The sequence below is a fragment of the Gymnoscopelus braueri genome, assembly GCF_963280865.1.
Source record: "Gymnoscopelus braueri genome assembly, chromosome: 12".
NCBI classification, from domain to species: Eukaryota; Metazoa; Chordata; class Actinopteri; order Myctophiformes; family Myctophidae; genus Gymnoscopelus; species Gymnoscopelus braueri.
In genome coordinates, this window is record NC_137614.1 from 34,165,258 (window position 1) to 34,179,381 (window position 14,124).

Here is a 14,124-nt window from a genome sequence, read left to right on the forward strand (position 1 = left end):
GGTTACACCCCCCCCCCCCCCTCCCCTCTGCCCCCCAAGTCCCCCCTTCAGATTCCTGAAGGGGAATCCTACAACAAAAATAGAAGATAGACAGAGAGAGAGAGTGTGTCTTGTCTGACACAAAGACATTATTTTATCCATTTCATTCCAAGAGTGTTTACATTTGGTTACATTTAGACACTCTTGGGGTTCGATGGACACACTGAGCGCCGTTGTCCATTTTACAGCCGACTAGAGATGCTGTCTGCAGCCTGAGGACGCACGCACACACACACACGCGCGTGCGCGCAAAGTGACGCTAATCGTTAGTCTAGGACTCTCCAAAATCGGGATCGACATCGGACCCAAAAATCTAGCATTGATCAGGCTCTAAAATTAACACTCTTGGGTTTTGCAGTGCTGGCATAGAGAGAGAGAGAGAGAGAGAGAGAGAGAGAGAGAGAGAGAGTGAGAGTGAGTGTGTAAGCATTGACCGTCCTGGTGTGTTACACTCGAGGGGAAGAAGCTTGAGTAATATTCAACGTTTTGATATTAGGAAAGGATTTCATTGCTGTCGAAACCTTGTAAACTGTTACTTTTCAACAAACTGAAAGGAGAGCCTCAGTTCCAATGGATCAATTTTTCATTATCTAGTTACTATTTAGTCACAAGCTCTTGTTAATACTTTTCATTGGTTAAGTATTTATGAAACACACAGACACTTTCACAGTCACTTTCAAAAATCACAACCCGTCGTGATGCTACATGGTGTGAGCTTGTAAATCGGCAATTATTGCTACTTTTACTCAGCACTGTTGGTACGACAAAGTCGGACATTAATTTACGAAAAAGCATAATACAGTTTAAATATGGAGATACAAGGTTTTTACCCGACAGCAACGATATGCCCACTCTGAAAATAAATAAATCAACACAAGATTTTTCTGTTCATGCAGTAAGAATGACAATGATTTTTTTTATCATACAAATTCAACTCGGCATGGCAATCAGAGTGTGCCAGGCGTGGATGTTTTGTGTGTGCTTGTGGGGGCGTACATGTGTGCATATGTACAACGTACATGTGTGTGTACGTGTGTGTGTGTGTGGTAGCTAGTGACAGCCACAGCTGGGAGAGCAAGAAGCTGAGGTCATCATAGCCACACAGCAAGCCTAGCGGAGAAACAGGAACAAAGCCTGCCTTGTGTGTGTGTGTGTGTGTGTGTGTGTGTGTGTGTGTGTGTGTGTGTGTGTGTGTGTGTGTGTGTGTGTGTGTGTGTGTGTGTGTGTGTGTGTGTGTGTGTGTGTGTGTGTGTGTGCGACAGACAGACAGGCAGACAGACAGACAGACAGACATACAGACAGACTGCCCTAGTCACCTCTGGCATCCTCTCTTGGCTGCCTATGAACAAATACCTTGCTATATCGGATTTTGCCAGTGCCAGTTGTGTGCAAACTGCGTGGGTGTGACAGGTGCCGTGGCTTGGATGAAGTGTGGGTGTGTGTGTGTGCAAGTGCGTGTGCAGGCGTAGTCTGGCACCCTGGTAACCCCAGAGCACCTTCCCCTGTCCATAACAAACATACACACACACACACACACACACACACACACACACACACACACACACACACACACACACACACACACACACACACACACACACACACACACACACACACGCACACACCATACGGTCGGTCACACAGTCAACACCACTCCTATATTTAAACATGAGAGCGCACACACACACACACACACACACACACACACACACACACACACACACACACACACACACACACACACACACACACACACACACACACACACACACACACACACACACACCCCCCCACACACACACACACACACACACAAAACAACAATGCTCGTAGTCACACACTCACAGCACCTGTTCGGTTGATTTATTTGTGTTTGTACAGGAATCACTCTAGCGACTCTCTCTCTCTCACACACACACACACACACACACACACACACACACACACACACACACACACACACACACACACACACACACACACACACACACACACACACACACACACAGATAATGGTCTGTCTGACACTGCTCGGTGCATTTTCAGTTCACTGACATTTTAGCCTGACAACCATTCCACACTGCCAAGTGGGCACCGTGCGGCTCACAATGTCCCACTAACAGGCAGGTTGGTGGGCCACAGGAGAAGGGCCTCTCTCTCTGAATAGAATTCAACTTGACCTTGTCTCTCAGCTACCCTGCACATTTTTTTCCCCTGCTATCTAAAGAAGTGTCTCTTTCATTTCGTTTTCTTGCAGGCATCCGATCCCATTCCGGCCAAGAAGTCGAAACACGAAGACTTCCCATCGCATCCCCCATCAGCCGAGAAAGACAACAAGCAACACGATTGGCTATGGTCCCTCTCCGCCTCAGCCAATAAGGTTATTTTTTTTCCTCTTTTTTTTGTTGCTCGGTTCGGGCAGAAAAGGGTGTGTGTGCAGTTGGACATGGAGTTTGTCCTGTTAGCGAGGAAGCATTTTTTTTGAAACTATGACTAATAAGACTATGTATGACTTTTGGAGAAAACCGAATAAGGAATATTTTAACTAGGTACCAAGGTGATAGGACATATCCTTCCAAATGAGACACAACCTAGATGTCATGTGATATATTATACACAACTTTTGGGATGAGGGCAGTGCTTAAATTTAGATTTGGCAAACCATGCTAACTATGGTAACTCTAGATATCCCAAGCCCTATGTATTCGCTTACTGAGATGGAGCGAAGTTTGAGACAGCTATGTAACGTAATATAACCACAATATAATGATTGATGTGCCATACAAAGATCAATATTCCCTAAAAAATATCCCACGTGGGTATTATTACTCTCTTATTTCATAGATGTATGATAAGACACTACTATTATGTGGCTCAGTGGACTAATTATTATTGTCTCCGCCAGGCCGAAGACGTGGCCGAGACTATGTTTTTCACCTTGTCAGTCCGTCCGTGTGTCTGTCCGTTCGTCCGTGTGTGTCTGTCCGTCCGTCCGTCCGTCCATGAGCATCTAATCATCGGCACCGATCGAGTAAAACTGTGCACACACACTCCCTGGACGCCAGAGCAGAACTTCTGCCCCCCTTTTTTCACATCGGCCTGTTATAGCGCCACCAGGAGGCCGATTTTTGCTAAACAAATGTTTTGATATTACTGATATTACAGATTTTGTCCAAACGCAATAACCTACTTGACCTGTGCTCTGAGGAGCACCTTTTCTAGTTCAGTATCAATTAATTAATGATATTAATTCTTGTCAGCCGATCTCTCTTTGGCAATTAACCTAATGGCTCGATGAGGCACACGTCTTTTTAATTAGCTTTTGAACTGTAACTGTGAGTTTGTTTGGGTGTGTGTAAAAAAAGTATTAAAGTATTGTTTCCATTCTTTTTCTCAGGGACCCAGACAGAGGCCCTCAGCTTTCAGACCCTGGTCGCCTAACCTCTCGGCTGGTGACAAGGACTCCTGCAGTCGCCCCTTGGCTCTACTCAGAGACAGGTGAGCTTGGTGCGCAGTGTATGACATCAAGAAACAAAATGGCAGATGGTCTGGATTTCTGTAAACGACAGTCTGCAGAAAACGTGATTCATCTATTAGAACAGGGATGAGACGTGATTCAAAAAGATGCAGGTATAGTTTTGGGTGAGATGGCGGCCATTTTGAGAAGTGGGTTTCTCATTCCATTGCAAGCGATGAGCTCTAAGCATGTCTGCTCGGTCATCTGGCAGGTGCTGAGCTATAGGGTTGGGGGTGGGGGCATTAAAGTTTGACTGTACCATTGCCTCCCACACTCCACCACCACTCGTACACACTCATACTGCAAGCACCCACTTGCTACGGCTCTGCCACGTCAGCTGAGCTCACACCACACCACACACTCACACTTGATGTTGCCCATGTTCTCACAAAACAGGGCCGAGTGGCTGACTGAGTGTTATGCTGTCATTGCTCTTCCCTATTTGGAGAACAGAAAAGCAAAGTCTCCTCACCAGAAAAATCTCCCATTTATTATCATTTTGTTTTAAATATTACCTCCAGCTGTGACATTACGGGCGTGATGAAATAATTCAAATAGTTTACCATGCGTTCCCTCTCCTTCCCCTCTTAGCTTCTACAACTACAAGAGCATAGAAAGTGCTGTGGCCCCGAACGTGGCCCTCACGCCCCTCCCGCTGGGCAAGGTGGGGCCCCTGTCCCCGTGCGTACCCAGCACCTCCCATCCGAGTGGGGGTGAACCCCCCGGCGAGGGAGCCAGCGCCAGTTCCCGACCCCGCAAGAGGAAGGCCACGGAAGAGATCCCACACCCGCCGCCCGAACCTCCCTGCTGCCCGCCACCTCCCGCCGTCGTCAGCAAGCCATCGCAGGAGGACAAAGACTCCGAGGTGGACATAGAGGTGGAGAGCCGAGAAGAATGTAAGTCCACAGCAGCAGTGGTGGAAAGTAACTAAGTACATTTACTTAAGTACTGTACTTAAGTACAATTTTGAGGTATTTGTACTTTACTTGAGTATTTCCAATTTCCAATACTTTTACTTCTACTCCACTACATCTCGGAGGCAAATATTGTACTTTTACTCCACTACATTTACTTGAAAAAATTAGTTACTAGTTACTTTTCATATATAAATTATGATATAATGAAACATACATTAACCACTTTAAACCTATTTTAAACCTAGGCTATTTGAAAATAGCAGATCTACAAGCTCACAACGCGTCGCGATGCGACGCGTTGTGAGCTTGTAGATCGGCTATTTTCAAATATTTAGTACTTTTACTTTTGGTACTTTAAGTACATTTTGATGCCAATACTTTTGTACTTTTACTCAAGTAAATTTTTAATTCTGGACTTTTACTTGTAACGGAGTATTTGTATATTGCAGTATTGATACTTTTACTTAAGTAAAGAATTTGAGTACTTTTTCCACCACTGCACAGCAGTGTCTACAGCGACTGTATGTGTGTGGAACAGTGTTAAGAAAAAGTAAATGGGCAACTATTGAGAAACTAACCAACGCTCTCTCTCTCTCCAACAGTCACTTCCTCGCTGTCGTCGCTCTCTTCGCCATCCTTCACCTCTTCCTGCTCCGCCAAGGACCTGAGCTCGCCCTGCACCCAAGGGCCCGTGAGCACGGTCACGTCGGCGGAGAGCGCCATCGCGGCGGCGGCGGTGCCGACCAGCGCCCCCTCCTCCGTCACCCCCGTGACTCCTACGGAGTCCGGCTTGGAGTCTGAGCTGGAGACCCTCAGGCAGGCTCTGGACAGTGGGCTGGACTCCAAGGAGTCCAAAGAGAAGTTCCTCCACGAGATCGTCAAGATGCGAGTGAAGCAAGAGGAAAAGCTGGGCTCGGCCCTGCAGGCCAAACGCTGCCTCCAGCAGGTATTGTAGCACGCACACACACACACACACACACACACACACACACACACACACACACACACACACACACACACCCCGTTGAATGACAATGATACGCACACATCCCATTGGATGACGATAACACGCAAGCCTATTGAATCATAATAATACACACATCTGTTGGATGACGATAACACACATACCTGTTGTCAGAGGAGGAAATGACACGAACAGTGCACCAACCAAGACATACTACACCTCTTCCTGTGTTGGCTGTGACAACAGCACATAACTGAAAAGTGATCTTGTTCAGGTTTGCGGCTCATGAACTGGTGCTGTAACCAATTTCTAGCTCGGAATCTGGGAGTTTGAGGTCACACTGTCTCATTGGGCTAAGCGCCGGCGAACCGCCCTACTCCTTGATCCTTATCATTCCTAAACTCAGCCATCTCTACAGTACCATAATGCCTAAATTCAACCATCTTAACTTCTTGCTGCTTGGGTTATATAGCTGGTTCAGGAGCCACCACCATTAGGTTACTAGGGTTTGTGAGCACCTCCCACGGAACATAGGTCCATATTCTATCTCATGCCAATGAATAGGCACTGACAGATGCCCTATATTTGCACAGCATAAGGTTGCATTTCAGTGAATACACAGTGATGCATATCACTATTGACTGAGGGAATCACATTTCAGCTCTGGTCCCTCTCTATCTGTCACATTTTATTTTATTTCTTTATTTTTCATGGAGATAGACAAGCTCACATAAAAGGTAGGAAAACCGTGGGAAATAAGTCGGCTTAAGGCAACTATATACAGAAGTGGATTAGTGCTGATTATGGCTACTAAAACTGAACATGACTTGGCAAGGAATAGAAAGTAAGAGCGGATGTTCGAAGAGAAATGCCCCACTTCCACTTTTATTTTGGTCTTGGATAAGAACCAAGAAAATGCAGACAAGTGAGTCTGTGTCCTGCAGAACAAACGCTGTGCAGGAGGACATTCTAGTTCAACATTCCATTTTTGGATTTAGTTTCCGTTTAGAAGAGTAATTTAGAAGTACGAAACACAAACCCAACAACAAAAAAAAAGTGTTTATAAATTTTCTCGATTTAACACCTAGGTTACTGAATGTACGATACAGCAGGTTTAGGTCCACACATCAAGTTTGTGACATGCTGAAGGGTAGTGAATGCATTATGTGAAATCACCATGGAGTGACGGTTGTGACGGGGCTTGTCCTCGTCACTCCACTTCTAGGAAGCAACAAAGTTTGATGACAGACACGCTTGTCCCGACTGCTAGGTTCCCATGAGAAGGCTGTGCTTACACACACACACACACACACACACACACACACACACACACACACACAAGCGCGCGCTTGTGCGCGCATGCACACACACACACACACACACACACGCACGCATCACTGCAGAAAAAAACCTGTTTCTGTTTCTTAGAAAAAAAGACTGCAGTTGGCCATTTGGTCTCCTAACCCAAACCCAGATACATGGTTGCAGTAGTCTACTGGAACATACTGTATGTGACCATGATTATTTTAAGCATAGCTAGCTCTTTTCTCAGTTCATGCTCTCCTATACATAAAGTTTGGCAGTCAAGCTAAACCGAAACTTGCAGAGAGGACGCTTTAGGGTGTCTTGAAGTGTTTCCCCCTGAAACGCAACATTTCTGCACCAGCCTAATTTTCATTAGACAACGCAAAGCTAACGTCGCGTCATGTGGCGCCAATGCTAACTGCTCCCCTGTCCCTTCACCCCCCCCCACAAAGGAGTTGGAGTTCCTGCGGGTAGCCAAGAAGGAGAAGCTCCGGGAGGCCACCGAGGCCAAGCGCAACCTGAGGAAGGAGATCGAACGGCTGCGCGCCGAGAGCGAGAAGAAGATGAAGGAGGCTAACGAGTCGCGCGTCCGCCTGAAGCGGGAGCTGGAGCAGGCCAGACAGCTGAGGGTCTGTGACAAGGGCTGCGAGGCGGGCCGCCTGCGTGCCAAGTACTCAGCACAGGTAACACATACTGTAACATACTGCATACAAACATAGTAAAACCCTAAATCTGCATTTAACTCTAGGCTACTGTAGAAGGATTGTGTGTGCACAAGAACAAAAACATGACTATGACATGAAAGCTGACAGACAGACAGACAGATAGACGAACACACATGCGCGCACGGTCGCACGCACGCATGCACACAGATATTCAAACATCCTAGTAAAAAGTCTAGCCGTGGTGGTATAGTTAGTTACGTAAATACCTTCTAACAATTGCAACATTTCTAAGCTTCTGCCTCATTTCTTTATTTTTTCACTCCAAGGCTAAGTATTCTGAAGGTCAGTAGTGAGGAGAAGAGAAGAGAAAAAACACATTTCCTTTTCCCCAGTCGAAAATAAATGGGTGTAGTCTAAAGTGCACAGACACACGATAAGTGCTAGCCCAAAGAGGAAACAGGAAGAGACGTCGACTTCCCCTCAGGCATCATGGGAAATGCAGATTAGACAAAACAAAAGAGAGAAAGAGAGAGAGAGCAAGAGAGAGTACACGCTAAAGCTCTGACTCCATGGCTGCCTAAAGCGAATACTGCACTTTGTAAGCCTGTCATTAAGAAAAGACATTTTAGCCTTAGTGAATTGTTGAGTGTCGTCTGTGGTCTTCTGGGAGAGACACGGTCTTAAGACGATAATGTCGCTTCAGCCTTGGTCTGCTGTTCTTTGTGTCTGGTGGCCGAGCAGAGGCGTTAGAGGTTTGGATGGGAGGGGTAAGCGGTGGCTGGCGGATGTGGTTGGAATGACTGATGTGTTACAGTCTGTCGCACCACGTCTGTACGCATCTCTGTGTGTGTGTCTCTGTGTGTGTGTGTGCGTGTGCGTGTGCGTGTGCGTGTGCATGTGCGTGTGCGTGTGCGTGTGTGCTTGCTCTGTCTGTTTTAATGCAATTTTCAAGAACAATAACTCCGAACATCATCCAGTGGGTCTCACGTTACCCAAGTATAGTCAAAGGAAGGAAGATCCCCCACCCCCAGAAAGCAACGACAAAAACAGACACTCACTACGATCGCCATTGGCAAAGCAAATTTTAATTCACTTATGTGTTTTCCAGATCGAGGACCTCCAGTTGAAGCTGCAGCACGCCGAGGTGGACCGAGAACAGCTTCGGGCAGACCTGCTACAGGAACGGGAGGCCCGGGAGCACCTGGAGAGAGTGGTCAAAGAGCTGCAGCAGCAGTTGTGGCCCAAATCCGGCAGTGACAAGGACGCATCGCCCATGGACATGCCGGCCAATGGCAACTAACTCGCACATGTGCACGCGCACCATCACCCATCACCGAACACCACCCCATAACCCCTCTACCCATCCCCCCTTGCCAACCGACCCTGTAAACTCATAAACGCGCGAGTTGGCCCACCTGGCACCGACCCTTGTCACGCTGGCCCTTAAAAACTAAAAAGATGCGGCTCCCCTACAAAACAGGGAAGAAATGCAGTGGATGGCCCTCCTCGGCCTGCACAGGGCCGTGAAAAGGTCTGGTGCGTTGCGAGCATCCTTGAGGAAAGACTGGTAATAGCCTCAGGCAATGAGATGTCTGTGGACTGACCAAGGAAGTACATGTTACTAAGACAAGCACTGAATCGCACCCCTCCTTTCCCAGAACTGAAAACTGGATTGTGACAGTTTGAGAAAAAGAAAAAAGAAAATGGAAAAAAGATGTATAGCACAAAGTATGGTTGTGCCTGTATTAGACTTTCCTGTGATGATAATTGATGAAAGATTATTGTATGATATTAAAATATTACGAGCGCATTAGAGAGACGTTGAATTGTGGGCACTGTCTAAAACAGACAGCCAGAGTGAGGTCATTGTATGGCCCGGCTCGCATTTACCCACAATGCCCGGTTAAAGACTCCGCCCCCTTTTCCCCACCATGAAGAAGATGGAGAATTTCAAGATGTTATAAGCTATTTAAGAGACTGCATAGCGATATGTTAAAATAAAAAGAAAGAGAAAAAAAAAGGTTTTCTTTGTTCCTCTATGCTATTGGAGCTTGACAATGAAAAGACATAAAACAAAACAAAAAAATATTAACAAATACATCAAGCGAGATGAACTGTCCACAGTGCCACCGTGGTTTGTCGGTCTTAAGGAAGCCTTCGCAATCCACTGAGGGAAAAGTATCGAGTTTCATCCATTTTTTCCCCCCTCAATCATTCTTGATTTGCAAAATCATCGTGTTTGTGGCGGAAGCAATGAGAAGGTATTGGACTTGATCTTTCCCCTCCTTGGAGGAAGCCCTGTATTAATATCTGGTGAGAACATGTGTTTGACGCACCTTTTCTTTCTTCTTTTTTTTTTTAAGTGAGCACTTGCGTTGGATGATAACAACAATGTCCTCTCCTCAATGTCCCCTCACGCGACGTCACGCAGAACACTGCACACAGCTTTGTCCTCATCATGTGTTTTGTGAGCATTTGGGTAAAAACCCAGAAGTCTTATCTTGTGAAGATAAACTGTGGGATGGGTCTAAGCCCAGAAGCCAGACCTCAGTGTGACGTTGTTTCTTCATATTACGTTTGCTTAACAAAAGCCAGCATGTGTTTTTTTCCCCCCTACATTTAGTTCCAAAAGATCCTGAATACTATGATTTTAGGGCTGGACATGGCACCTTTTGCAAGAACCACAAAATGTTCATTTGAATTAAATTATGGTATGTAAATATAAATATATGTTGTTTTTTTTACTTTACAATAATGAATCGCACTTTGTCATAACAAAATACTGTTATACTGCATTGTACTCCCACTATTGTCTTCGATATTACTTTGAAAAACAAAAACAAAAGAAAAGACTAAAAAACTAAAACATATTCATGACTGCTACAATAGAAAACCAGTAAGCATTTTGTGGATTATATGCATCTCTTTAAAATACTGTTGTCATGTTTTATCAAGGCAAAGTATTGTAAATAAAATGACAGAAAAAAAGGGGGTCTACCTGCTTGCTTGCCAATGCAGTCTGGGATTGTTGAAGACCATATCATTTTGTTTTGGCAGTTATTGTTTCCCCCCTTTTGCTTGTAATATAAATTGACACGACCGAGAGCGATACTGTATGTATGAGAATGCGAAAACTGCTTGAGTCCCCCCAACTTCCCTTCAACTTTGGACAACATTATAATTTCAACGTAACTTGTTGAAATGACAATATTTGAAACACAGTGCTAATAGTGGAATGCATCGTTTACCAGTTAAGACCGGTTGCTCGCGTATTTACCAGGAATAAAAACAAGACCTGTTAGGAAGCTCCAATTCCACAGTGGGTACAATGCAATCAGAATGTACATTGTGTTAATGCTATTTTCCTTTGGCTGTTGATGTTGTTGTTGTTTTTATTGTGGGGATATTTTATTGCTTGTCTGTTATGTTCACTTTTTTCAATAGAAAACTCATATATTTTCTTTATGCATGAAATTTCAGAAGGTTTGCCATACATATAGTCATTATTGGGCATTGATACTGTACACGTAAGGGTTTTATTGTGTTATGCAATATAAAGCAATTTGTCTTATTTAGAAGAGAGAGAGCGAAAGAGAGAAAACATGTAAAATAACAAACTAAAAACCTTGTTTTATTACAACATTAATAATGAGAAAAGATTCACACATGCACATGGGCAAAACTCAACCAAGTAAAAAAAAAATAATGCGATGCTGGACAACCTTAAGTGCCTGGAAGTGGGCGGAAGGTTTCCAGAATAGGAAAACTGATGATGTTTATGCGTTGTCACCAAGCCTTGTGTGACCACAAGAATGAGCTCCACCGCCAAGGTCCGATCTATCCCGGTCGCAACATGCTGCACTGACAGGGGACCTTAGGCCGGATTTGTACTTTGTCGTATGGCGGTGTCGCATGCGGAAAATATTTGCAAAATATTTTCAGCGAGCGAGACTGTCGTACGACGGACTATAAATTTGGCATTCCCTTGACTAGACCAGTGTTTCTCAACACGTGAGTCAGAGTGGACCGAAAAGTGGGTCGTGGGTCGTGGGACGTTTCTGAGAAGATCGACGTAAAAAAAAAAGAACTGTTGACGCAGGAATATCGTGTTCTTTTAATACATTATCAGGTCACTGAATGTGCAAGTCGATGCAAAACGCAAGGCCCCCAGTGCAGACGCACTGAGACCCAGCAGTCAGTGATTCTAAATTGTTTTTAATTTCAAAGGACCCCTGAGGGTCTCCGGACCCCATGTTGAGAACCACTGGTTTGGTTCCATTCTGTGGATGCACACGTCCCTGGTGGCAGGTACCAATCAAAGCACCATCAGCAGATCATTTTGTTAGTATTCCTAAACCAAGCAGTTTACAACAGTACTTAATCTTGTACTTTTTTCTTCTTCTTTTTTTTCTAAAGAAAAGCAGAAAACAAGTGACTGATTGCTAGGCTTTCTTGTTTTGTTTTTTTGAATGAGCGCTTTTTTTCTTCATTGGAAACTGTTTCTTTGATGAGATGCATGTCAAAATCCTTTTATATATAAATATATATATAAATATAAAAGAAAAAAATCAACGGAAGCGACATGTACAATTGCTACATGGTAAATTGTTACTCCTGGTTGTAGATAAGAGACCCAACATTTTGGTTGCCGTGTCTGAAGGTAGACATGTCAAAGTATATGGAAAGGGCATTATGCTGAAGCCCATTTCTTTAAGCAACATTACTGAGGGCAACTTTGTCAAGAGGGTGACACTGTGTCTGTCACTCGTAACAGATTTAAAATTGGTACATTTTATAGTTCTTTTTACACTTTAAAGGAATTGATAACTGTAGTTTACTTTATTCATGGTTTTCTATAAAAGAAAGGGAGAAATGACGACATTGGCTTTTTTTGCTCTCCCGTGTAAAAGCGTATAGCGGTTTAACATTGTTTTCTAAACAAGAATCATTTTGCTAAATGATGGACAATACAGCAGCAATAATAGTCCATATTAATAGACAAATACTAGCCAGTGTGAAGATTCGAATAAGAATTTACAAATGTAAATACTTTTTTCATTTACAATATTGTATTATATATGTACATGGTGTTTCCTTTTTCAAAAAGAAATTTTCTTACAATAGCAGTCTTGTTCTTTTTTTTTCTTTTTTTTTGAGTTTGTGTTTTAACTGACAACATGTTTCAAAAACAATTATTGCAGTGCGTAAGAGAATATTCCCTACATAAACATGATGTTAATCCATTTTATTTTCATGTTGTTTTTTTTACTGTAGAGTCTTTATATTGAATGACTTTTTTCACCAGTTCATATATATTTTTAACAATATATTCAATATCAAATAGCAGACCTATGGTAAAGAAATGGGTCACATAACGTCTAATTTGTGCTTTGTTACGTATGACAGTGTCCCGCTGCGAAAATAGCCAATTTACAAGCTCACAAGGTGTCGCGCCCGCAATGCGTTGTGAGCTTGTAACTCTGCTATTTCTGGCACGCACCACCCTCATACGATGAAGTATAGATCAGGCTTTAGACTACGCCACCTCGCGGACCCCAAATCCCCTCCCCCATCCTCATGTATCTTTTTAGCCCTACGCTGCTGCTAATGCTATATAAACTTTACAATTCTAGAAATATTTTTATGTAAGAGGTAAATGTAAGCTTTCACATTTATTAATGCCGCATATACAGTATGAGAAAAAAAAGCTTGGCTTATTTATCTATCTCCTTCTTTTCCCTCCATCTTTTCACACCTTTTTCCACATCCCGCCTTCTACCCCCCCCCCCCCCCCCTTCTCTCACGACACGGACTATATTGTAAAGTAAAGGACTTTATGAGATTATGTTTGAAAATAGCTATGCTTATATACTACAGTGACTGAATGTACAGTGTATAGATGCATTACCAGAAATAAAGTTGTTTGTCCAAATTGAATGATCCTGATTATTATGTTTTGCTGTGTGTGTGTGTGTGTGTGTGTGTGTGTGTGTGTGTGTGTGTGTGTTGTGTGTGTGTGTGTGTGTGTGTGTGTGTGTGTGTGTGTGTGTGTGTGTGTGTGTGTGTGTGTGTGTGTGTGTTATAAAATGTCATTCAAATGCTGAAAATTAAGGTTCTGTTTTGTCTTAATTATGCAAGATGAGCATTTCAGTTGAATCCAAACACCATGCAAAGTCAGGCAATATTCGCTGAAGATAACAACAGAGCCATTTAACAGGAATGAAAATAGCAATATTCCAAAGGAGAGATATGGGAACCTCTCCCTTCAGAGAATCTCCCTTGCAGATCAAATGTGGCAAGAGAATATCATGTATTTTCTCAGTTTTCCAGTAATCAGGAAGAAACTAATCCAAAATGAGTCAAGTGTTGTGTAATCTATGAACGCTGTCAAAGAAAAGTCACTGGTTTCATTGTTCAACTAAGCCCTTCCTTGGTCACAAGGATCAGTGAAGAATAGAAAGTTTAGCAGGGTGCCCCGGTGACCCAACCTGTTAGTCAACAGGCAAACCACATATAGCTCAATGTCATCAGCTGCAATCTCACTGAAGATCTTGTCTTGTCATGCCCTGTCAACTCTCTATCTCGTCTAGTCTACCGAAGATGACTTAAAATGACTGTGGCAATAGTTGCCCAATGAATCTCTTAAATTACAAGTCCCTCTCTGAGAAGCAAGTGGTGCTTGTTTGGCATTCATCAGTGAATGGAGTAGATTTACAT

At 43.7% G+C, this 14,124-nt stretch overlaps 1 protein-coding gene across 1 annotated transcript in view; it reads left to right on the top strand.

Annotated features, from left to right (window-relative positions):
- The window catches only part of skia (v-ski avian sarcoma viral oncogene homolog a), a 76,181-nt gene extending 66,754 nt beyond the window's left edge, over positions 1-9,427 (top strand). The window contains exons 2-7 of the mRNA XM_080444507.1: positions 2,297-2,419; positions 3,437-3,537; positions 4,148-4,452; positions 5,076-5,419; positions 7,195-7,425; positions 8,516-9,427. Of these exons, the coding sequence (XP_080300633.1) occupies positions 2,297-2,419; positions 3,437-3,537; positions 4,148-4,452; positions 5,076-5,419; positions 7,195-7,425; positions 8,516-8,707 (1,296 nt within the window). The 3' untranslated portion in view covers positions 8,708-9,427. The remainder of the gene's footprint in view (positions 1-2,296; positions 2,420-3,436; positions 3,538-4,147; positions 4,453-5,075; positions 5,420-7,194; positions 7,426-8,515) is intronic.
- The last annotated feature ends 4,697 nt before the right edge of the window (positions 9,428-14,124 follow it).